Source organism: Saccopteryx bilineata, chromosome 6 (genome assembly GCF_036850765.1).
Source record: "Saccopteryx bilineata isolate mSacBil1 chromosome 6, mSacBil1_pri_phased_curated, whole genome shotgun sequence".
Classification (NCBI taxonomy): Eukaryota; Metazoa; Chordata; class Mammalia; order Chiroptera; family Emballonuridae; genus Saccopteryx; species Saccopteryx bilineata.
In genome coordinates this window covers 162,440,865-162,462,464 of record NC_089495.1, presented here as the reverse complement: position 1 = coordinate 162,462,464, position 21,600 = coordinate 162,440,865, and the positions used below count along the sequence as shown (strand labels likewise).

The window sequence follows — 21,600 nt, the reverse complement described above, 5'->3', positions numbered from 1 at the left end:
ATGTAACACACTAAAAAATGCACATATAATTACAATGTAGCAGGATAAATTTTTACAAACTGAACAAACTGAAGGGTAACTAACCCCCAGATCAAGAAACAGAACATTTCTCAGCCCCCAGAAACCCCTATGTGCCCCTCCTGGTAACTAACTACCCCTACTCAGACAGCCATCCCAAGCCTGTTGTTGGACTTTATCTGAACGGAATCAGTCTGCTTGCTATGTCTGGTTTACCTTAGTCAACACGAGGTCTGGGCTGTAAAGTACTTCATGGCATGCATATACCACATTTTATTGATCTATTCTATTATGGGCGCACATTTGAGTTGTCCCAGTTAGTGCCTATTTTGAGTATTGTTGCTATGAATGTTTTTGTACGTTTCTTTGCATTTCTGTTGAGTGAACACGCACATGTTCAGCTTTAATATAGCTTGTTCCATTTTAAAAGAACATCTGCCTTGCCATTTTGTTTTTGCTTTATTCAGCTTTACTGAGGTATAATTATCCATAATAAAATGCACCCATTTTGAGTGTGCAGGTCAATGACTTTGGACAAATACATTCCTCACTAATCAAAACACAGAACATTGCCATCCTCCCAGAAAGCTTCCTCCTGACCCTTTGCAAGTCATGTCCTCCACCCAGCCCTCTCAAGAAAACTACTGATTTGATTTCTATCACTGTCTATTAGTTTTGCCTGTTCTTGAAATTTCTATAAATGGATTCATGCAGTAAACACCATTTGTCCCTGGTCTCTTTCCCTCAGCATGCGGGTTGAGAGATAACAGTTCATCTCTGCCCTTCATCTGTGTGGTTCCCATCTGCTCCTTTTAGTATATAGGTTGTATGAATGCATCATAGTTTGTTTTCCATCCTCCTGTTGATGGACATTGAGGCAGTGTCCAGCTTGGCTACAATGAATAATGCTGTTACGGTCACTTTGGCACACATCCTTATGAGGACACATGCTCTTATTCCTGTTGGGTAAGTGTATATTTAACCTTACAAGAAATGGCCATGCCTGACCAGGTGGTGGCGCAGTGGATAGAGCATTGGACTGGGATGCAGAAGACCCGGGTTCGCGACCCCAAGGTCACCACCTTGAGTGCGGGCTCATCTGGTTTGAGGAAAAGCCCACCAGCTTGGACCCAAGGTCGCTGGCTCCAGCAAGGGGTTACTCGGTCTGCTGAAAGCCCGCGGTCAAGGCTCATATGAGAAAGCAATCAATGAACAACTAAGATGTTGCAACGCGCAGTGAAAAACTAATGATTGATGCTTCTCATCTCTCTCCGTTCCTGTCTGTCTGTCCCTCTCTATCCCTCTCTCTGACTCATTCTCTGTCTCTGTAAAAAATAAATAAATAAAAATTAAAAAAAAAAAAAAGAAATGGCCACAGTTTCCCAAAGGGGTTGTACCACTTTACACTCCCATCAGCAGTGAATGAGAGGTCAGTTGCTCCAAGTCTAGTCACTTACTGTTAGTGTTGCTTGGTTATTTAATTCGAGCCATTCTAGAGGGGCTGAAGGCCAGCTCATTGGGGTTGTAATTTGCATTTCCCTAAAGACTAATAATGTTAAGCATCCTTTCATATGCTTTTTGGCCATGTGCACATTTCCTCTGGTAAATTGCCTATTCGGGAGTCTTCCTTATTGTGTTATTCCCCCACATTCCATCCCACAGCCCCTCCTCCTCTCTACCTTCAACACCTTCTTGTCTTGGGGTCCCCAAACAGACTCCAAACTGCTCTTCTGAACTCCAGTGGCCACTCCGTGGTGCCAGATGAACCATTCTAAACACCCCACTATACAATCATTCCTCTGCTCTAAAGCCTGCTGTGGCTCCCCAAGCCTGCAGGGCCAAGCCTTAACTTCTCAGTCTGCTGTTCGTGATTCCACTAGCAACTGGCCCCAACTCGCTTCCTTTCTTCCCTGACAATCTCTCAACTCTTCTCCTGCCCCATGCCATGAGGACCCAGAACACCTTGTTTCTTTACTTTTCCTGGTTTAAGTTTGTACTAAACAAAAGTCTGCCTCTTTCCAGAGGGGCTGCAAGCCAGTGCCACTCCACGGGGATTCCTGCTTCCTCCAAGCTCAGCATTTGCCTCCTTACACCATTTAGATGTCCAGCAGGTAGCCAGAGCCTGGAGAGCAGCTTCTTGGCACCAGGAAGCTTCCTAGTTTACATTAAAAAGCAGTGGGATTCTGCCCTTATACAATATATTACAATATTACATAGTAACATTGAATATACTTTTAAAGATCATGTATATCCCTTCCCTGAAAAATTCTAGTATGTCCAAGAGGAAGGGGCTCAAAGGGGCGATAGGAAGGGGTAAGAACACCTCCCCCATCTGTGACTTGAAAATCTCTGATATAAACAAAAGCAGCTCAGGTTTGGAAGAGAAATCCTGGGCTTGAGTTCTGGTTCTGTCATTTAATAACTGTGGGGTGGGTGTTGGACAGATTAGTTCATCTCTTCAGGCCTCCATCAATTAAAGTGGGATGATATACTATCCTTGCCAGTTGCAAGGAAACCACACAACCTAATAAGTGAAAGTCAATGGTAACTTCAAAGAGCCAGACGTGTGTGGTGAGAATTGGTTTATTAGATTGAACGTTGCTTAGAATATCAACCTGGTAAAGAAATCTTGCCCTTTTATGAAGAATTGGAAGGACAAACTCATAAGAATTCATGAAGGCAAATGTCAAGGAAGACAGAAGTAATCAGTCATTAGCATACCTGACAGGTTTCTCCTCCTCCATACCCCGCCTCTCCTCCCGCCCTCTCTCCTTCCTGCCCTCCCTCCCGCTCTCCTGGTCTCATTCCCTCCTTCCCACAGATCTGTTGAAAATGTTGTGGCCCTCACCATACCAGACCTCATTTTTAAAGGGGCTTCAATGTAACACGAGGAAGAAAGTAAAAAGAAAAGAAAAGAAAAAGAAAAAGAGAACGTCTAGAAGGGAGTTGGCAGAGCACAGTGGCCTGGGCTGGAGGACCAAGGCCAGTCTTCAGCAGCGCTGGGTGGGGGCCTGGGTTGATAGAAAACGACTAGGACCCAAGTCATGGGGGCCTGTTTGCTGTGGCTCTGGTCTTGGTCCAGGGTTCAGACCTGAGCACCCCGAGTGAGTGGAATTACAGAGGGGTCCGGAAATGCTCACGTCTGGATGTGTTTTCTCTATAGCTGTCCCTTCTCACCCCCCAAATCACTGGGCTGGAGAGCCAACTCTCCACGAGTCACGCGTCTGCCGAGTGCTGCTAAGAAAAATACTCAGGCTGTGAGATAAAAATGCTGCAACAACTCGTCAGAGTAAGGGGACAGGGAGTTGTTTGAGGTCAGGCGGTCAGGGACTCTGGGGCGTCCCTGCAAGTTCCACCGCCCGCGTCCTCGCTCTCCTCCGGGCTGGTTCTTGCTCCAGGGTCTACTCCCCACCCTCGCGCATCCACCCGTTCTTCCAGCGGCGACTCTGGTCCAGAGGCGCTTGCTTAGTGCCCCAGCGCGAACCATCACGCCCAGATGGCGGGTGCCGGGCGCGTGACTCCGCCTTGGCCCGCCCCTGCTCGCCCCCGTGCGCGCTCCACTCCCTGCCGGCGCCGCAGACACTCCGGTGTCTTCCCGGTTGTCCCGGGCCCCATGGAAACGGCGCCGGGAGCTCCCCAAGGGAGCGGCCGGGCTGAGGCGCTGCTGGCCGAGCTGGAAGCGCGGGTCCAGGACGTGGTGAGGGCGAGTTCGTGGTGGGAGCGCCACGGTGTGGATTGCGCCATCCTTGCGCTTAGCCTCCTCGCCTTGCCACCTGGTGAGGGACACGGGGACACGGGGACACGGGGATAGAGAGTCAAGGGGCCGGACTGCAGGGCGTGGGGTGCGGGAGAGGGGATGAAGGAGACAGGGGTGGTGGAGTTGGGGAAACGCTGCGTGCCCGGACTACAAGATAAACAGTCACACCTGGAATCCAAAAGTCTCGTTGGGGTGTCCTGCCGTATGTCCCCAGAGGACGTGGGTGCTGGAGGAGAGCGATGGCCTGGCATGAAGGGCAAAGGAGGGGAAAGCTGAGAGGGGTCACTCACTGGGAAAGGGATGAGGTGGCCTGAGAGTGGGGGAGGGTGCTCCGTGGAGACGCCAGGGATGGGGTGAAGAGGGAGGGTGGGCGTTCCCCTGGACCTCTCCTGGTCTGGACCTCCACCAAGTTGGGCCCACTGCTTTGGCTGGGGCCTGGAATCAAGACTTCCGGAATCTCCTTGAGGAATCAGTGGGACTCTGTTTTGTCCCCAACTTCTGTAGAGCCAACCCCTACCCCTCAGGCCACAGTGGGACCTGCCTCCTGCTGCCTTGTGGCAGCCCCCAGGGCTGGGCCCACTTTGGTCTGGGCTTCCAGAGGTGGGAACTGGGGTATTTGGGCCCAGGTTTCCAAAAGCCAGAGAAAGACACTACATCCACCTCCCCCTCGCAGGATTCCTGTGCCTGCGCTCTGAGAATGTCCTGGTCTTTGTCCTGGGCGTCACCATCCTGGGTGTTTGCCACTACACGCTCACTGTCAAGGGCAGTCACCTGGCCACGCATGGTGCCCTCACCGAGTCCAAATGCTGGAGCAAGATCTGGGCACATTTCTTTGTGGAGGTGAGCCCGGGAGGGGTGGAGGCTGCTGCTGGTCCCAGGTGGGCAACCCCAGTGTTCTGTGCCAGCGTGGTAGGCGTGCACAGCTTTGTGTGCCCACGCGGGCAGGTGGCTGCGGCTGTTGAGATGTGGATCCAAGTGTGCAGCATGCACTACAGTTTGTGTGCGTCTATGTGTGCCCTTGAGGGTGGTGGCCCCTGTGGGCAGGGAACTGCATGAGGGATATATGAGCATTTCTCTGTGGCAGTAGACTTGGCCCGGGCAGCCCTGTTTCTCCTGGGGGTGCCGGTTCAACTCTCTGCAGCGCCAGCCCAAGTGGTGATAGAGGTTCCTCCCACCAGGACATCTGTGACTGGCAGGTCTTGGCTACAACCTTTGGGGCCTCCTGGTTTTGCAATCAGGGTTTAAAATGTAAGTCAGGGACAGAAGGGGAGGGGGGGAGGGGGTGCCTGGTATCCAAGTGTCCCAGTTCCAGAACATGTGCCCTTCTAATGCCAGGTGATGGCTGAGCCATCCTGAGAAGCTTCCTCCCTGCTCTCGAAGTCTGCTCCCGGAAGGACCCTCCTCTCTCTGTCCCTGCACCCTCTTTTCCCACCCCTCCCCCTCTTACCTCACAGCCTTCTCACCCGCTGGCAAGGCCAGGGAGGCAAAGGTTTCTGTCTGGGTTGCTCTTCTCTCTGGACTGGTCTCAGGTTTCTCTGGTTCTTCTGTGGAATTTTTTCCCTTTTTCCCTCCTCTCTCCCTTCCAAGTGGACACTCATGTGGCCAGCCAGGCAGGGGACAGCGTGGGGCATAACCTTTGGAGCTGCACTCCCAGCCACGCTCTCTGCCTGACTTTGGGCATGTTATTGAAGTCAGTATCTCAGTGTTAGCTTTCGCATCTAATAAGCAGGAATGACCACATTACCTCCCTCATGAAGTGGGTGCGAGGATTGAGTGAGATCTTGTTTTAGGACCTGGGCCTGACTCTTGCTGCATGCCAACTGCTAGCTTTGCTTTTTTTCTTCTGGAGGGAACAGGTAGTCAGCAGCAAGGAAAGGGTTAGCAGTTTTTGTTATTTGTTTGCTACCGTTTTTCTTCTTATTTTTAAAATTTCCCATTGATTGAGAGAGAACTTCCTGTTCCACTTAGTTGTTTCATTTAATTGTGTACTCATTGTTTCTCGAACTTGTGACCTCGGTGCACCAGGACAACACTTCATCCACTGAGCCACCTGGCCAGTGTTGTTTGCTTTTAACTGACAGGTTGATGCACTTATGCAAAGCGGACAGAACTGTGTGTGTATGTGTGTTCAGGGGGCTATTTGCTATGGCTCTGGCCTACCACCTGCTCTCTGGTTTGTGCAAAGGACAAGCTCTTGCTATCCAGGACCCTTGTGGACCCCTGAGTCTCCATTTCTGCCACATCCTGTTGTCAGTTCTTGTTGGGTGCTTGTGCTCCTCTCATGCCTTGACCCTCAGGACACCCCGTCACTATAGAATAATCTAGTCCTATAGTCTGCAACCTTGGATGTCAGCTGAGTGTCATCAGCTTTCTTGGAGCACCCAGCTTTGTCAGGGATTAGTGTCAGGGTCTGCTGGTTCCAGCTTGCCCTCTCTGACCTGTTGGATCTGGTGGGAGGGCAAGCAGGAGAGAGAGGACTGTGACACTCCAGGTTGTTGTTTCTCTGCTAAAGTATCCCAAATTAGACACACCTCCCTGCACTGTCATGACTCTCCCTCTGAAGACTCACTTCTGGTCTACACGAGAATGTTACAGTCCTCCTACATGTGTACCTCCGACCCTCTCTCCAGCCTACTGATAACCCTGGCCTTCTGCTGCAAGATTGCCTGTCCCTCCCTGTCCTGGGCGATATCACAAGGGCTTTAAAAACTCCCCTGCATGTCACTCACAATGAATATGCTCCCCCTGGTAGGAGGGGACAGGCTGTGCCAGTTACTAAGCTCTGCTGTGTCTCAGCTTCAAACCCTCCTTCTAAAGTCAGCTTTGTGCTATGGGGATGAGTCACAGCTGGCCCAACTCTACCCCCAGGAGGGAGGATCACCCAGGGGAAAGCCCTCACCTTCATTCAAGTCCTTTGTGGTGGTGGAGATGGAGCCAAAAACCCCCAGTCTGGTCATAATTCTTGTTCTCTTCCCATGAGTTCAGTGTGCCCATTATCCTCAGGGCCATCTCTCTGACCTTTCCTCTGCCTTTCTCTACCTGAGCCCCAGGTGTTGTAGACTGTGTAGGCTCAGCTGTGACTTTTTTTTTCTCCAAAGTTAGAAGTGGGGAGGCAGTCACACAGACTCCCGGATGCTCCTGACTGGGATCCACCCAGCATGCCCACCAGGGGGCGATGCTCTGCCCATCTGGGGCATTGCTTTGTTGCAGCCAGAACCATTCTAGTGCCTGAGGCAGAGGCCATGGAGCTGTCCTCAGAGCCAAGGCCAACTTTGCTCCAGTGGAGCTTTGGCTGTGGGAGAGAAAGAGAGATAGAGAGGAAGGAGAGGGGGAAGGGTGGAGAAGCAGATGTGCTGTTCTCTTATATGCCCTGACAGGGAATTGAACCCAGGACTTTCACACACCCGGCCCACACTCTATTGCTGAGCCAACTGGCCATGGCCTGTGAATTTTTTTAAATCAAAAAAAAATTTTTTAATAAAAAAATTTATTTAGAGGGCCAACTCAGATCTTCAGTCCAAAATATATTTTTGTGAAAAAAAGAAAAACTTTATTTTTGAAATAATTACAGATTCACAGGATGTTGCAGAAATAGGAGAGAGAGGTCCAGCTTACGCTTTACCCGGCTTCCTCCGATAATCACGTTTAAATAAGTGCTGTTCAATAGCAACACCAGGAAACTTACATTAGCACCATGCATGTGTGTGGGCACATGCATGTTGTCCTATGCCATTTCATCATATGTGTAGGTTCCCAAAATCCTTTCAGCAGCCCCCCCCCTCACCGCCCCCCCCCAGCTTTGGTGTGACTTCCTCTGGGAAGGGGGGGGTCTTGTGGCCATTCCCACTCCTGGAGGTCTGTAAAGCCTGGCTCCCATTGGCGGGGACCCTTGTAGGCTTGCAGATGGCCCTGGAGCAAGACCAGGCAGTTGTCTATGAATGGCTGCACTGAGTCTGATGAGCCCTGAGAGAGAGGGGCTTGGAGAGAAAGAGGTGGGGTTTCTTCAAGGGGAGCCGGAGCTGCCCAGCAGATTGGGGGAGCTTTGGGGGCTGAGAAAGTATCTGAGTGGTCAGCAGCTGAGCAATGCACTCAACATGACTGAGCTCCTGAGCCCTCTGCTGGGTGCTGGGGACACAATCCGAAAAGGACTGCTTCAGTTGCCCAGGGACTCAGAATCAAGTGGAGAAGCAGACGCAAATGGCATCAGGATAATAAAGGTCCCGATTCTACCAGCTGACACTGACTGGCTGCTTCCTGTGTACTTACACAAACTATTTCATCATAATAGTCATGCCTCCTAATGAGGTCAAAGCTGTTGTGTCCTAGTACCCTCACTTTGTGGTTTAGGAAACACTGGGCCGGGAGGTTCAGTCACTTGACCAAGGCTGCTCAGCTGGTACGTGTTGGAGCTGTGAAGAGAGCAGGCAGAACCTGACAGCACCATCAGCCAGCTGGTGTGAAGGCTCTGAGCACAGAGAGGGGACAGAGGGGCAGGGACACTGGCCATGTCTGCAGACATTTTTGGATATCACAACTTGGATTTGTGTATGTGTGAGTGTGTGCATGTTACTGGCATTTAGTGGGTAGAGACCAGGATACTGCTAAACATCTTACACTGCACGGAACAGGCCCTGGAGAACGGGGGGCACGGAGGCCCATGTGTCAAGCAGAGGAACTAAGAGGTTACTGGGACACAGCCTGAAAGGGGAGAGAGTTTTCTCAGGGCTGCTGATGGACTCAGCGCTGACTACATCCAGTCGCTCCCACCAGGACAAGGTGCTCAGTGTCTCCTCAGGTCTCTGCCCTCACCGCTGTCCCTCTTTTATCCAAAGGGGGAGGAAGAAGGCCTGTCCCTGTACGTTTTTTGAATTCTGAATTATGTAATCACAATACTTATTCAAAAAATAAATTAGACAACTTAGATACCACTACTTTTGGCCAGCGGCGGAGGTCCAAGGACACTTTAATGGACAAACTAAATGTTGTCTTTTCCACACGGGGCCTCCCATTGCGTCTGCCCCACCTCACAGGACTCATGCTCAGGAACTTGTATCCTCACTGCAGGGCGGGGGGCAAGGGGCTGCCAGATGGGGCAAATAACATATGCACCCAGTTACGTTTGAACTTCAGGTAAATAATGAATGCAAGCAGTTGAAGGTATACAGCTACAGAAAGTGATGGGCTCTTTATCTGAAGTTGGAATGTACCTGGGCATCCTGTACTTTGTCTGACAAAGACTATCTCCAAGGCCCGTGGAGCCCCAGAGGTCCCCCCACCACTCTGAGGCCAGCGGGAAGGGGTTGCCCAGCCCCTGGGAATCAGTGAGAGAACCTGGAGGGAGGCATAGGAACTGGGCAGACTCCAGTCTGCTGCCTTCCGCTCCTGTATCCACAGACGGAGCGGCCCGACCATGCCCCAACCCTGAGCTGGAAACCTGTCCTGATCCTTGATTCTTCCTCTTCCTCCCAGTCCTTACCTTTCCCCCAGATCCTGCTCCCATACCTGCTTTCGGGTCCTCACTGTCTCTCAGCTGACCCAGACCAACCATCTCTGGCCCGTCACCGGTCTCATCCTGTCCCTTCCCTTCTAATCAAGTAGAGTGACCTATTTAACTCCCAGCTTTGATTGCATCATAATTTTATAATGATGGTTTTGAATCCTGCAAAGTATTGTTTGTTTAAAAAAATAAAGTAAAAGGAAAATATTAGAGGACACGTAGAAAATGGAGAGCCTCCCTCACCTCCCAGGGTAGCTGGGAGATGGGGAGGAAGAAGACCTGTCATTGCACAGTTTTTGAATTCTGAATTAAGTAAACACGTTATCTATTCAAAAAATGAATTAGACAACTGCCTTTAGCCAATAGCGGTGGTCCAAGAACATGGCAATGAACAGATAAATGAAAGACAGAAAGGAAGGAAGACAGATTTGAGGCCTGATGCTCCGCTGAGGGAAGATGTCAGGAAGTATTTATTACACTGACATCTGCCCCTTGCACAGCCAGCCCACCTGCAACACCTGAGTGCTGCTAAGAGACCGGGGCTCTAAAGTCTTACTGAGGTATCAAGTAGCAACACCAGCCTTGAGGCTTCCTGAACCTTCTCTGGGTCCGGATGTGGAATCCTCCTGGGTGAGACCATTAAATAATCCTTCACAGCAGGACAGTGCATTCTCCAGCTGCCTCCCAGCACATGGCCATTTCCCACTGCCCTCGGGTGGATGGGGTACGCGCACATACACACACTGTCATTGTGTGCAGTCTCCCTTCCTCCCCTAAACCCAACCCTTTGTTTTCCTCTCCAGAAAGAACCTCTAGATGAGAAGTGATAATGCCCGTGTTATAGAAATAGCCTCAAATCTGTTCTTATTCATATGAAAAGGCAAATGGCACATATACTCAGTGCATCGTGTGTCACAAATCACATGTTAGGTACTGTACAGGTAACCTGTCCCTCTCCCCCCCCCCCCCCCCGGCATCCCTGGGTCTGGACATGTGGCTGAGAATCTGACTGAGAACCCCACCAGGCCCCTGAAGGTCTGGGCAGGCTCCAGGGCGCGACTGGCATTGCTACGCGAAGTGTGGTCAGCTCGTAATTTGGGAGGAGATGCAGAGTTTGTGCCAGAAGGAAGATCCACTTGGTCACTAAGCAAACGGCTGAGCTTTCTTTCTTTCTTTTAATTCCCACCCTCTAACCTCCCTCTCCTTTGGCAACAATCAGTTTGTTCTCTTCCTCTGTTCCTGTTTTGTTTTGGTTATTCTTTTTTCTTTTTTTCTTTTTCGATTCCATGTATAAGTGAGATCATATGGTATTTTCTTTTCTCTGTCTGACTTATTTCACTTTGCATAATGTCCTGCTGTAGGTCTATCCATGTTGCAAATGGCAAGATTTCATTTGTTTTTGGTGTACCTTCTTTAAAGGTACATATCTCCTTTAAAGAAGATACACATCTTCTTTATCCATTTATCTATTGATGGACACTTAGGATGCTTCCATATTGTAAATAATGCTGCAATGAACATAAGATTGCATATATTTTTTTCAAATTAGTGTTTGTTTTCTTCAGATTAATACCCAGAAGTAGAATTGCTGGACCATACGGCAGCTCTATTTTTTTTTTTTTTTTTTAGAAAAATCTTTTTTTTTTTCTTTTTTTCTTTATTCATTTTTAAAGAGGAGAGAGAGAGGGAGGGAGAGAGAGAGAGAAGGCGGGAGGAGCTGGAAGCATCAACTCCCATATGTGCCTTGACCAGGCAAGCCCAGGGTTTTGAACCGGCGACCTCAGCATTTCCAGGTCGATGCGTTATCCACTGCGCCACCACAGGTCAGGCAAGGGCAGCTCTATTTTTAAGTTTTTGAGGCAACTCCATACTGTTCTCCATAGTGGCTGCACCAGTCTGCATTCCCACCAGCAGTGCACGAGGGTTCCCTTTTCTCCACAGCCTTGCCAGTACTTGTTATGTGTTGAATTTATTGATGATTCAGCTGACATTTCTTTTTCTTCTTTCTTAAAACACCATGCTCTTTATTTTTTTTAAAAAAATTTTATTTATTGATTTTAGAGAGAAAAGCAGGGGAAGCATCCACTCATGGTTGCTTCTGATGTGTGCCTTGGCTAGGCAAGCTGGGGTTTTGAATCAGTGACCTCAGCACTCCAGGTCGACACTCTGTCCACTGCACCACCAGGTCAGGCTGACATTTCTTGATGAAAGGAGCAGTGCAGAGAGGATTGGCCTTTGGAACAGAAGGGCAGGGAAGGAGCAGTTAAAAACAGTTGTTCCTTCTGCAGCCTCCTCATGCCCACTGACAAAGACTCCTGCCACTGCCTGACCTGTGGTGGCGCAGTGGATAAAGCATCGACCTGGAACACTGAGGTTACTGCTTCGAAGCCCTGGGCTTGCCTGGTCAAGGCACATATGAGAGTTGATGCTTCCTGCTTCTCCCCCCTTCTCTCTTTCCTCTCTCTCTCTCTCTCTCTCTCTCTCTCTCTCATTCTCTCTCTCTCTTCTCTAAAATGAATAAATAAAATTAAAAAATAAAAAGACTTCTACCACTAAACAAGGGGCCCAGTGGGAGCACACTCTTGAGCAGGCAGGTCCTCAGAGACCATAAAGTCTGGAAGAGATGTCATTTAATTCAACACACGATACCTGCCTGTTCACTGAAAGGTAACAAAAACAGAGCAAATCCCGCCTCTCAGCAGGTTACATTATCTGAGAGCAAAGCAGCTAGTCCTGTTTTCAGGGACTCCACAGAAACGCTGTCACTGAATTAGCATTTATCTCCCACCATCTGCCTTCAGCGGGCCCTGTACAGTAGTGGTTTGCCATATCTTCCTGTGTCTGTTGTAAACTGCAGATGTGACATCATTAACACGACTCCTCAGTATCCTTTAGATCGAGCTTCTGGCCACATTTGGGCTTCATTTCATTCTAAAGGAGGAAGCCTCTGCACACAGAGTGTGAGGACAATGTCCTTGGTTACCTTTCATCTTCGCCTGGTTTTGCCTCCGCTGCCTGGACCCCGAGCCTGGGTCCTGCCCTGTTGCCACGAGTGGCTTATCTCAGGGGCTTTGCGGCTTATCCGGGATGAACGCTGGGTTCAAATTCCTCCTCTGCTATTTACATAGCTGTGGTGGTCACATCATGGCCTCCCTCTATCTCAGTTTCTGCTTCTGTCAACTGTGGATAATAACACCACTGAGCCCTGGGCTTGGCAGATTAACAAGTTATGTATGTAAAGTGCATCGTGCTGAGTGCTCACTGCATGGTCTTCTGCTAGCTTTAAGAGGCTCACAGCGATTGGCATTGGGAAACCCTTCACATTCTCCTGGAAACAGGCAGGCTGCGCCTCTACTACAATTAGCAAAATCTTGTGTGGCCTGGATAAAATATTGGAGGAGACTGACATCTGCCTCCAGTAGGTATAACATAAGTATACCTACTTTTCAGGGATGCGTGTGGAAGATCACACCTAGGTCACCCTAGTTAGCACCACTGAGCCACCAGGGAGGGCTTATGGATCTTAACGCTGCCCACCCCGTCACTGTATTTCTCGCCCTTCTGGCAGAGCGGTTGAGTAAGGAGAAGTTCAGGGAGGCTCTGCGGACATTGGGCCTCATTGCCCTGGGCCTTTGCATGTTCATTTGCATGAATCTGCATAAGAAACACCTCAGCCCCTCTTTTGCATCCAGAATGACTATTCTTGGAGTCAAGGAGCTTCTGCTCATGACCAGCTTTGGAGAATCCCATGAATACTACAGAGGAGCCAGCCACCCCCAAGGAGAAGTTAGCTCTCAGCACCCTCACCCCAGGTGCCACCTCATGAACAGTTTAGTAGATGGCCTCCCTTGGCCTTCAGACCACTCCCACACCCCTCCCCTCCCTGCTGTAGGCTCAGGCTACGAAGGTACAGTTGTTTCCAGGATTAACATGCACAAACTAATTGCAACCCAATGTCAGGACCTTGACCTGCAGTGTGTCTAGTCTTCTCAGACTTTCAGGCTTGTCCGGATGGTCAGTGACAGAGTGTCAATCCAGGGGGCTGGCCTCAGGTCCCCCAACCCTGCAGCGCCACACCAAGTAGATACAGTTGCTTTGACTGGTTGCCACTCTGTGGTCACAGATACCTGAGAGCTGATGGTCAAGGCTGATTAGCTGGTGGTGTAAGTACCGCAGGAACGCCCTGCAGGGAGGGGTGTTCTCAAGGCTCCCAAAGGTTCTGCTTTGCTTGACTGTGCTGACCTGGACCCTGTGCCCTTCCTGGCTCCCTTCTCCTGGCTCCCTTCTCTAGGTGTGCACAGCCTTCCCTGCAGAGTATGCCAAGTATGGACATGTCAAAATGCACCATGGCTACACCAATGTGCTGGGCCTGGGGGACTCGAGCACGTGGAGGGTGCCTTGCCTCAATCGCTACATCTACATGTTTCTTGCTCCTCTCATGATCCCCATCGTAACCCCACTGGTGGCTGTCGGTGAGTATGCCAGGGCCTTGGTCTGGAGTGGCCTTCAGAGACCTGGTCTTCCCGTTTCTTCCTTCCCTCTTTGGCTCATGGAGGCTGCTGGGGGAGGAAGTGAGGAGCCCTGAGTAAAGACAGAAACTTTTTCTGAGACAGCCAGACAGGGTGGAAAGAGCTTCAGACCCAGGGATTAGCCACTTACTGGCTGGTGACCTCAGGCAGGTACTTAGCCTCTCTGAGCCTCACGTTTTTACCTGCTCCTCAAGGGTGGTATGAAAGTATAATGAGGTCCTGGATGTGAAAATGCTTTGTAAATGCCTCACACTGTATTGCACGTTATAATTTTTAACATCATATGGCAGAAGGAGCAGGGGTTGGGGACAGCCAGACCTAGGTTCAAGCCCCAGGTCGCCACATACTATTATTAGCGTGACCTTGGTCAAGTTGCTTAATATGCCATTTCCTCATCCATAACATAAGTATACCTACTTTTCAGGGATGCGTGTGGAAGATCACACCTAGGTCACCCTAGTTAGCACCACTGAGCCACCAGGGAGGGCTTATGGATCTTAACGCTGCCCACCCCGTCACTGTATTTCTCGCCCTTCTGGCAGAGCGGTTGAGTAAGGAGAAGTTCAGGGAGGCTCTGCGGACATTGGGCCTCATTGCCCTGGGCCTTTATTCTCACTACTGGCTGCTCCTGAATGTGTCTGGCTTCAAGAGTTCCGGTTCAGCCCTGGTCTGCATGCTCAGCACCAGATCCCTGCTGGCCCACCCTTACCTCCACGTTAACATCTTTCAGGTGAGGCCTTCCCACCCGGGGCGCTGGGGAGCTGGGGGCTGTGGGGAGCAGTCTCTACCTGAGGAAGCATCCCCCTGTGCCCACCCAGCCCTCCACTCTTCTCTCTGTGGGTCATCGTAGAGAGTTTTGGTCTCCAGTCAGGAATTGTTCTCTTCAACACTAGCTGCCACTCACATGGGGATTGAAGATTTGTTAAGAACCTTCCAATGCACAGGGCACTTGATTAAGCCCATTTGGGACACCAGTGACTAGGCCCCAGCCCCTGCCCATAGGGCATGTACCTTGATAACCCCAAGTGAAGGGAACAAAGATGAACCCAGGCCACGAGGCAGGCAGATGAAGGAGGTGGAGACAGAGGTCTTCCTGGAAGGGCAGGGCTCAGCACACCATCCCAGGCCACTTCTGCAGGGACAAATACCTCCCTGCTCCCCAGACCAGTTAAGACTGTGGGTTAGGGCACCCTGCACGTCACCATCCAGCACTCACCACAGCTGCCATGAATGACTAATCCACAGCTGTGTCCCATCTGCCTGACTTGCTAGAATAGAAGCTCCTGTTCACTTCACATTCCTTAGACTTAAGACAGCGCCTGGCAGAGAAGTCATTTATACAAACCTGTTAAATAAAAAGATGCATACAAACTTGACCTTGAACGATGAGCTGGATTTGCTTGGTGGAAACAGAGCAGAGAAGGGTCCCTCCAGGGTGAGGCGAAGACATACTGACATGAGAGAAAACTGGGTGGTTGAGAGCTTTTGAGGCCCCCGGGATCCAAGGGAACCCAGGTCAAGCCCCTCATTGTACAGATGGGGAGAGAGGCCCAGAGGTGGAGGAGACAGCTCTGGGCACAGCCTCCTCACACCTCTACCAGGGTCCGCCAGAGCGGGAGTGCGGGAAGCAGAAGAACCCGCTGATCCCTGAGTGGCAGTTGAAGACACCTGGGGCGGGATGGGGAGGTACAGGAATGGCTCAGGCTGTGACTCACATGTCTGTCACAGCATATCGGGCTGCCCATGTTCTCCCGGGACAAGAAGCCCCGACGGATTCACATGATGAGCCTGGGTGTGCTCAACCTGCCCCGGCTGCCCGTGCTGGACTGGGCATTTGGCCACTCCATCATCAGCTGCCATGTGGAGCACCACTTGTTCCCCAAGCTCTCCGACAACATGTGCCTAAAGGTAGATGAGGGTCGAGCTGGAGGGGCTGGGATGAAGGGACTATCTGAGGGCAAAGGGTGGGTAACCCTCAGCGTTTACCTGAACTCTGAGTCCCCCAACTGGCCCGGTCAGAGGTCCCCTGGAAGGGCAACCCAGTGTGCAAGCAACTGTGTGGGTTTCCGATCAGAGACATGTGGTTTCTTTTTTTTTTTTTTTTTGCATTTTTCTGAAGCTGGAAACAGGGAGAGACAGTCAGACAGACTCCCGCATGCGCCCGACCGGGATCCACCCGGCACGCCCACCATGGGGCGATGCTCTGCCCACCAGGGGACGATGCTCTGCCCATCCTGGGCATCGCCATGTTGCGACCAGAGCCACTCTAGCGCCTGAGGCAGAGGCCACAGAGCCATCCCCAGCGCCCAGGCCATCTTTGCTCCAATGGAGCCTTGGCTGCGGGAGGGGAAGAGAGAGACGGAGAGGAAAGCGTGGCGGAGGGGTGGAGAAGCAAATGGGCGCTTCTCCTGTGTGCCCTGGCCGGGAATCGAACCCGGGTCCTCCGCACGCTAGGCCGACGCTCTACCGCTGAGCCAACCGGCCAGGGCCAGACATGTGGTTTCTTATCAGCAGTGTGACTCAGCAAGTTCACTGGCCGTCTCTGAGCCTCAGCGCCCTCGTCGGTTCTGGGCAGCTGAGGAGTAAGCAGTGCTTGCACTGACAGGCTCTGAGCCTGAAGGGAGAAATGGATCTGAAATGTTAGGTACACAGGAGGTGCCAGGAAAAGGGAGCCATGGTTTGTATCCATTGCGGCAAGGACTGTTATGTAGTCGGGAGCCCTGGGAAGATGTTGGGAAGAAGTCCCCTTTACCCTTGCCTGCTGGGAGTGGGGAGGCGGGAATTGTCCAAGCTCCCCGCCCCGTGCTCCTCCACAGCATCATGGAACAAGGCAGACAGAGGCTGGGGCTGGGAACAGGAAGAGCCCTCATGGGATGGGCCTGTCTGCAGTCCCAGCTCAGCGGCCCCCTCCTCTCGCCTACCCTCTGGCAGGTGAAGCCCGTGGTATCCCAGTTCCTCCGGGAGAAGCAGCTGCCTTACAACGAGGACACCTACCTTGCTCGCTTCTGGCTGTTTCTCAGTTGCTATGAGGAGTTCATGGTGCAGACACCGCCCATCACTGAGCTGGTGGGGCTGCAATGAGGGTGGGCTGGCACAGTCATCCTGCTCTCCTTCCTGGGCCCAATGATAGCTCTTTTGCTTCTGCTTGCCATTCCTGGGGCTGGGAGGCTGAGGGCTCTTCCCCAGTGGGTGTGGCTGGGTTGCTTATGGTGGACCTGGAGCACGAAGGCACTGGGCAGACAGAGAGACGGGGACCTCATGCAGGGAGAACTGGGTGTCACCTGCCCTGCAACTTTTCTGGGTTTTGAGGGATATCCGAAAGAAGGGAATCAAGATGGGCTGGGCATTCTGTCCAACTTCATCTCTGGATTAAATAGCTGGCTTCCTCCCCCCTCTGCTTGAGCCTTGGTAGAGCTAAGGGTGGGTGATGGGATGAGAGGTTTGTGCAGGGCATAGACGAGGAGGGGGCATCGAGGGAGCAGTGTCAGCCCTCAGCTAGGGCCTCTCTGATGCCAGAGAGTTGCTTATTTAGTTGGCCACTGTTTCTTCCTGTGCCCCTGCAGCCTCTGTCCCTTAAGGAGCCTTCTCCCCAGGGACCACAGGGAGAGGCTACTTTTGTCAGACCTTCCTGGTTTCCTGGCCAGAGAAGTCTATCGAAGACACTGGCTCAGCAGCTCCCAAGAGCCACACATCAGGGAGATCAAATGCATGTGTTCTATAAAGAGAATGTTCCAGATTCTGGAAGTAAGGTTAGAAAGAGTATAAATAGCTTTGAGTATGATCTTGGCTAACTCCAGAAAATGTCTGCTTTGTTCCAGGATATTTAGAAGAAGTAGACCTGGAAGAATTATCAATTGAAAGAGAGAAAAATGCCTGGGAGGTTGGAGGGGGTGATGGGTACAGACTCTGGGAGACAGATGACCTTAAGAAAGAAAGGAGAAGAAGTTGGGGTGCAGATACAAGAACTGGAAGCCACCCTGGCTGGAAAGCTCAGTCATTTAGAGCTTTGTCCCAAAGTGCAGAGGTTGCCAGTTTGATCCCCGGTCAAGGCACATACAGGAACAGATCAATGTTCCTCTCTCTTTCTCTCTCTCCCTTACTTTTTCTCTAAAATTAATAAATTAAAAAAATTATTTGGAAAAAGAGCTAGAAGCCAAGGACTGGGCTGTGAAAGCCTGGGAGGGAGGCAGGAATGCAGGGGAACTACTGACACTAGCTAGAGATCAAGGTGCTAGGGGACACCACTGAGAAGCAGCCTACAGGGGGCAGACTTGAGAGAGGGGTGGGAGCTGGCCTGGCTTGGGGCTGGAAGAGCGGGTGCAAGGAAGAGCCCAGCTGGAGCCTGAGGGAGGGACAGAGAAGGAGTCCAGAGCAGTCAGTTTAAAACAGGGTTTCTCACCTTGGCATTATGACATTTTGGCTGGATAATTCTTTGTTGATGGGAACTGTCCTGTGCATTGTAGTATGTTTAGCAGCATCTCTAACTTCTACCCACTATGTGCCAGGAGTCCAAACTGTGACAATCAAAAGTGTCTGAAGACACTGATGAATGTCTCCTGGGGAGCAAAGTCATCCCTGCTTGAGGATATGCAAGCCGTGTTCTGAGTGCATAATTGCCTTGTTTTTCATTGAGGTCCTGGGACAGGGTGAAGGGCATGCTGAGCCTTATGATGGGAGGCTGAATGTCAGCAAATGGGATTGGGCAAAGGGCTCAGAGGGCAGGTGAAAGGCAGTCTCTAAGCCTGGTTTTGATGGAGAGCTCATCTCTGGTGTGGCCTTAGGTGGCTCTGTTGAGTAGCTGCCACCTGCCCCTCCTGATGCTTTCCCCACTCCTCTCCACCACCCTACCTTTCTCTGCCAAAGGCGACAGCCCCTGATAGTCCCTCTCCTGCAGCTACAGCTTTCTCTACCTCAACACACTGCCTTCCTTTGCTCCTTCAGGGCCTGGGTGGCAGCAGCTTCCAGATGTTGGTAGCCCAGTGGTGCTTCACTGGTCCCTAAATCCCACTCACACCTCTGTACAAAGTCCCTTCATTAAACTCTCCGCAGTGATCACTTTCAAGCGTGCCATCTGTTTCCTGCTCGGTGGCTGACTGATCCAGCACAGCTTTGGATCCAAGCAGCCCTCTTAGAACAAAGTAGGCTTGGCAGCCTCCCCAGCCTACTGCTTTGCTATACCATACTGCTGCTCTTCCGAAATGCATTAGTAGCTCATAAATGGCCTTAAGGTCTACGAATGTGACTAATCAAACTGCCAATTCTGCATTTGAAAAATGCAAGTCAGAAAAAGTTCCACTGCATAGTCCTGGCAAATGATTAAAAGCATCTGGGCCTGAGTGGGAAGTGGGCAGCAGCCGGAGGCCCTGGTACCAGACCACAGGCACCTGGGAACAAGTCGCTTCACACTCTGAGCCTGGATTTTCTGTTACTCTGAGAATGTGGACTTGGACACAAAAGGCTTGGGAGGTGAAGAGAGAAGACAGGAGGGAATAAGCCCTTCCAGGGCTCTGCAGTGACCCGAGATCTAATTTACAGAGGCATATCAGAGGTGATAATATTGAGATGCTGATAATAGCTGACATCTATTAAAAACTTAGGGCACTTATTTTTTTATACCTATTCCATTTAATTTCAGTCTTTATAAGAACTCGGTACTGTTTTTCCTTGTGTACACGTTGTGAAGATAAGCCTTGGAGGGATTAAATGTCGTATAGCTGATCAATGGTGGAAGAAGGAATCAGACTCCAGAATCCCTGTTCTTAACCACCAAACATAGTGCCTCTGGAAAGGGAGCCTTATAGGGCTTTCTGGAAAGTCTGATCCTGAATCTCCTTCTCGTCCTTCCATGTGAAAGGATAATAAGTGACTTGATCATTAAGACAAACTCTTTATGAACATTCTTTATGTGCCAGCTACTGTGTGAAGCTCTAGGGATATAGAAGTGAATGACATTGGGCCCAAACTCCCAGAGCTTACCGTCTAGTGCAGCAGTTAACAAACGTTTTCTGGAAAGGGTCAGATAGTAAATATTTTGGGCTTTGTGGACCATGTGGTCTCTGTCACAAATACTCAAAGCATTTTGTGCCATCAAAGTGAGCAAGAGCCAAAGACATGTAAAGAAATGAGCATGACTGTGTTCCAATAAAATATTTTTTGAATTTGTGTAATTTACACATGTCCCAAAATATTATTCTTTACATTTAGAAAAAAACTTTTAAGAATGTAAAAAGCATTAGCATGTTGGGTAGTGCAAAAACAGATATTGGGTAGGATTTGGCCTGCAAGCCATAGTTTGCCCACTCCTGGTCTAGTGGAACAGGCACAAAATACAATGACTTACTAGAAATTAAAACATTAGGAGGAAGGAGGAATGATGAGGAGGGGCAAAAGGGGTTCCTGGGGTGCTGGCCATGTTCTGTTTCCTGATCTGGGTGGTTATGTAATTACATCTTGTGATAATTCATCAAACAGTACACTTTTGATTTGTGTACTTTTCTGTTTGCTATACTTCAATTAAAAAACTTAAAAATGATTTGGCAGTATAATAAGTAATAGTGTGGTAGAGTGTTAGGGAATAAGGACCCTAAACCAGCATGGGAGACAATGAGTCAGGGAAGCCTTCTCCAAGGGAGTATTTGACAAGAGGACCCCTTGGAGAAAAGGAAGCTGAAGCTGGCATTCGATTTATTGGGTCATATGTGACTACGGATTCAGTCATTTAAAAATATCTTTGTTCAGCATGATTGATGGTGTGCAGTGGTTAGAGCATCGACCTGGGATGCTGAGGACCCAGGTTCGAAACCTGGAGTTCACTGGCTTGAGTGCAGGCTCATCTGGCTTGAATGCAGGCTTGCCAGCTTGAGCGTGGGTTTGCTGGCTTGACTGTGGGATCATCAACATGATCCTAAGCTCACTGGCTTGAGCCCAAGGTCACTGGCTTGAGCAAGGGGTCACTGGCTCAGCTTGAGCCCCATGGTCAAGGCACATATGAGAAGCAATCAATGAACAACTAAAGTGCCACAACTAGGAGTTGATGCTTCTCATCTCTCTCCCTTCCTCTATCTCTAATATATATATATATATATATATATATATATATATATTTTTTTTTTTTTTTTTTTGCAATAATTGTGCTGTTTTAAAATGTTGCATTAAAGTATTTATGTTGATCACTGAGGTTTTTGGTGCTCTCTTAAATTTTGCACTCGAGGCCAGTGCCTCCCTCACCTCACACTATTCCAGCCTTTGGACTAAAGGCCTGGTTCTGTCCATAGCACCATTTCCTCACCTATATAAATGGAAGGGGTGAGGCAGGACAAGATCTCTGTTGAGGGGAAAAAGTAACCTCACAGGGTGATATGATCATATATTCCTAAATGGGCAGGTCTTGATGGGTAGTCATGCCCATGCCCATACCTTCTTTAGTAAAAGGTTTTTAAGCAAGCCCTGTCCATTGTTCTTGTGCTTCTAGGTTAACACATTTTGAAATGCCATAAATAATACCTCTGGAAGCTGTAATCTCCCTCAAGAGAGCACATAATCTAGTTAACTGTCCTGTAGTCCAGTCCCTGCCTTGCTTCCTTCAACCTTCATGTAATTTCCCTTACGTTCCCTCTTGAATTTCAGGTGCATAAAAGAAACTGCAAAGCTTGTTGGGAACATCTAAGATCTTGCTTCCTGGCAATTGTCATCAGTATTGGCTCAAGTAAATTTGTATAAAAATTCTCTAGGCCCTGGCAGGTTAGCTCTGTCTGTTAGAGGGTTGTGGGAAACATCAGGGTATCAGGTTCCATCTCCGG

At 50.1% G+C, this 21,600-nt stretch overlaps 1 protein-coding gene across 3 annotated transcripts; it reads left to right on the top strand.

The window, feature by feature from the left end:
- The first annotated feature begins 3,499 nt into the window (after positions 1 to 3,499).
- On the top strand, positions 3,500 to 20,816 carry FADS6 (fatty acid desaturase 6). 3 transcript variants are annotated; one of them, XM_066236677.1, is made up of 7 exons: positions 3,500 to 3,794; positions 4,449 to 4,615; positions 13,564 to 13,744; positions 14,344 to 14,531; positions 15,530 to 15,709; positions 16,733 to 16,884; positions 18,743 to 20,816. In XM_066236677.1, the coding sequence occupies exons 1-6, from the start codon at positions 3,515 to 3,517 to the stop codon at positions 16,880 to 16,882; spliced, it is 1,146 nt and encodes a 381-aa protein (XP_066092774.1). In that variant the 5' UTR covers positions 3,500 to 3,514; the 3' UTR covers positions 16,883 to 16,884; positions 18,743 to 20,816. The 3 variants fall into 3 exon arrangements, with proteins under 3 accessions (XP_066092774.1, XP_066092773.1, XP_066092772.1); XM_066236676.1 differs by having other exon boundaries at positions 17,620 to 20,816; XM_066236675.1 differs by having other exon boundaries at positions 16,733 to 20,816.
- Positions 20,817 to 21,600: the final 784 nt, after the last annotated feature.

Coding starts and splice junctions, on each gene's coding strand:
- FADS6 (XM_066236677.1), top strand. CDS start 3,515: ATGGCGGGTGCCGGGCGCGTGACTCCGCCTTGGCCCGCCCCTGCTCGC. Junction 4,616..13,563: donor GGGCACATTTCTTTGTGGAG/GTGAGCCCGGGA, acceptor TCCCTTCTCTAG/GTGTGCACAGCCTTCCCTGC. Junction 13,745..14,343: donor AACCCCACTGGTGGCTGTCG/GTGAGTATGCCA, acceptor CCCTTCTGGCAG/AGCGGTTGAGTAAGGAGAAG.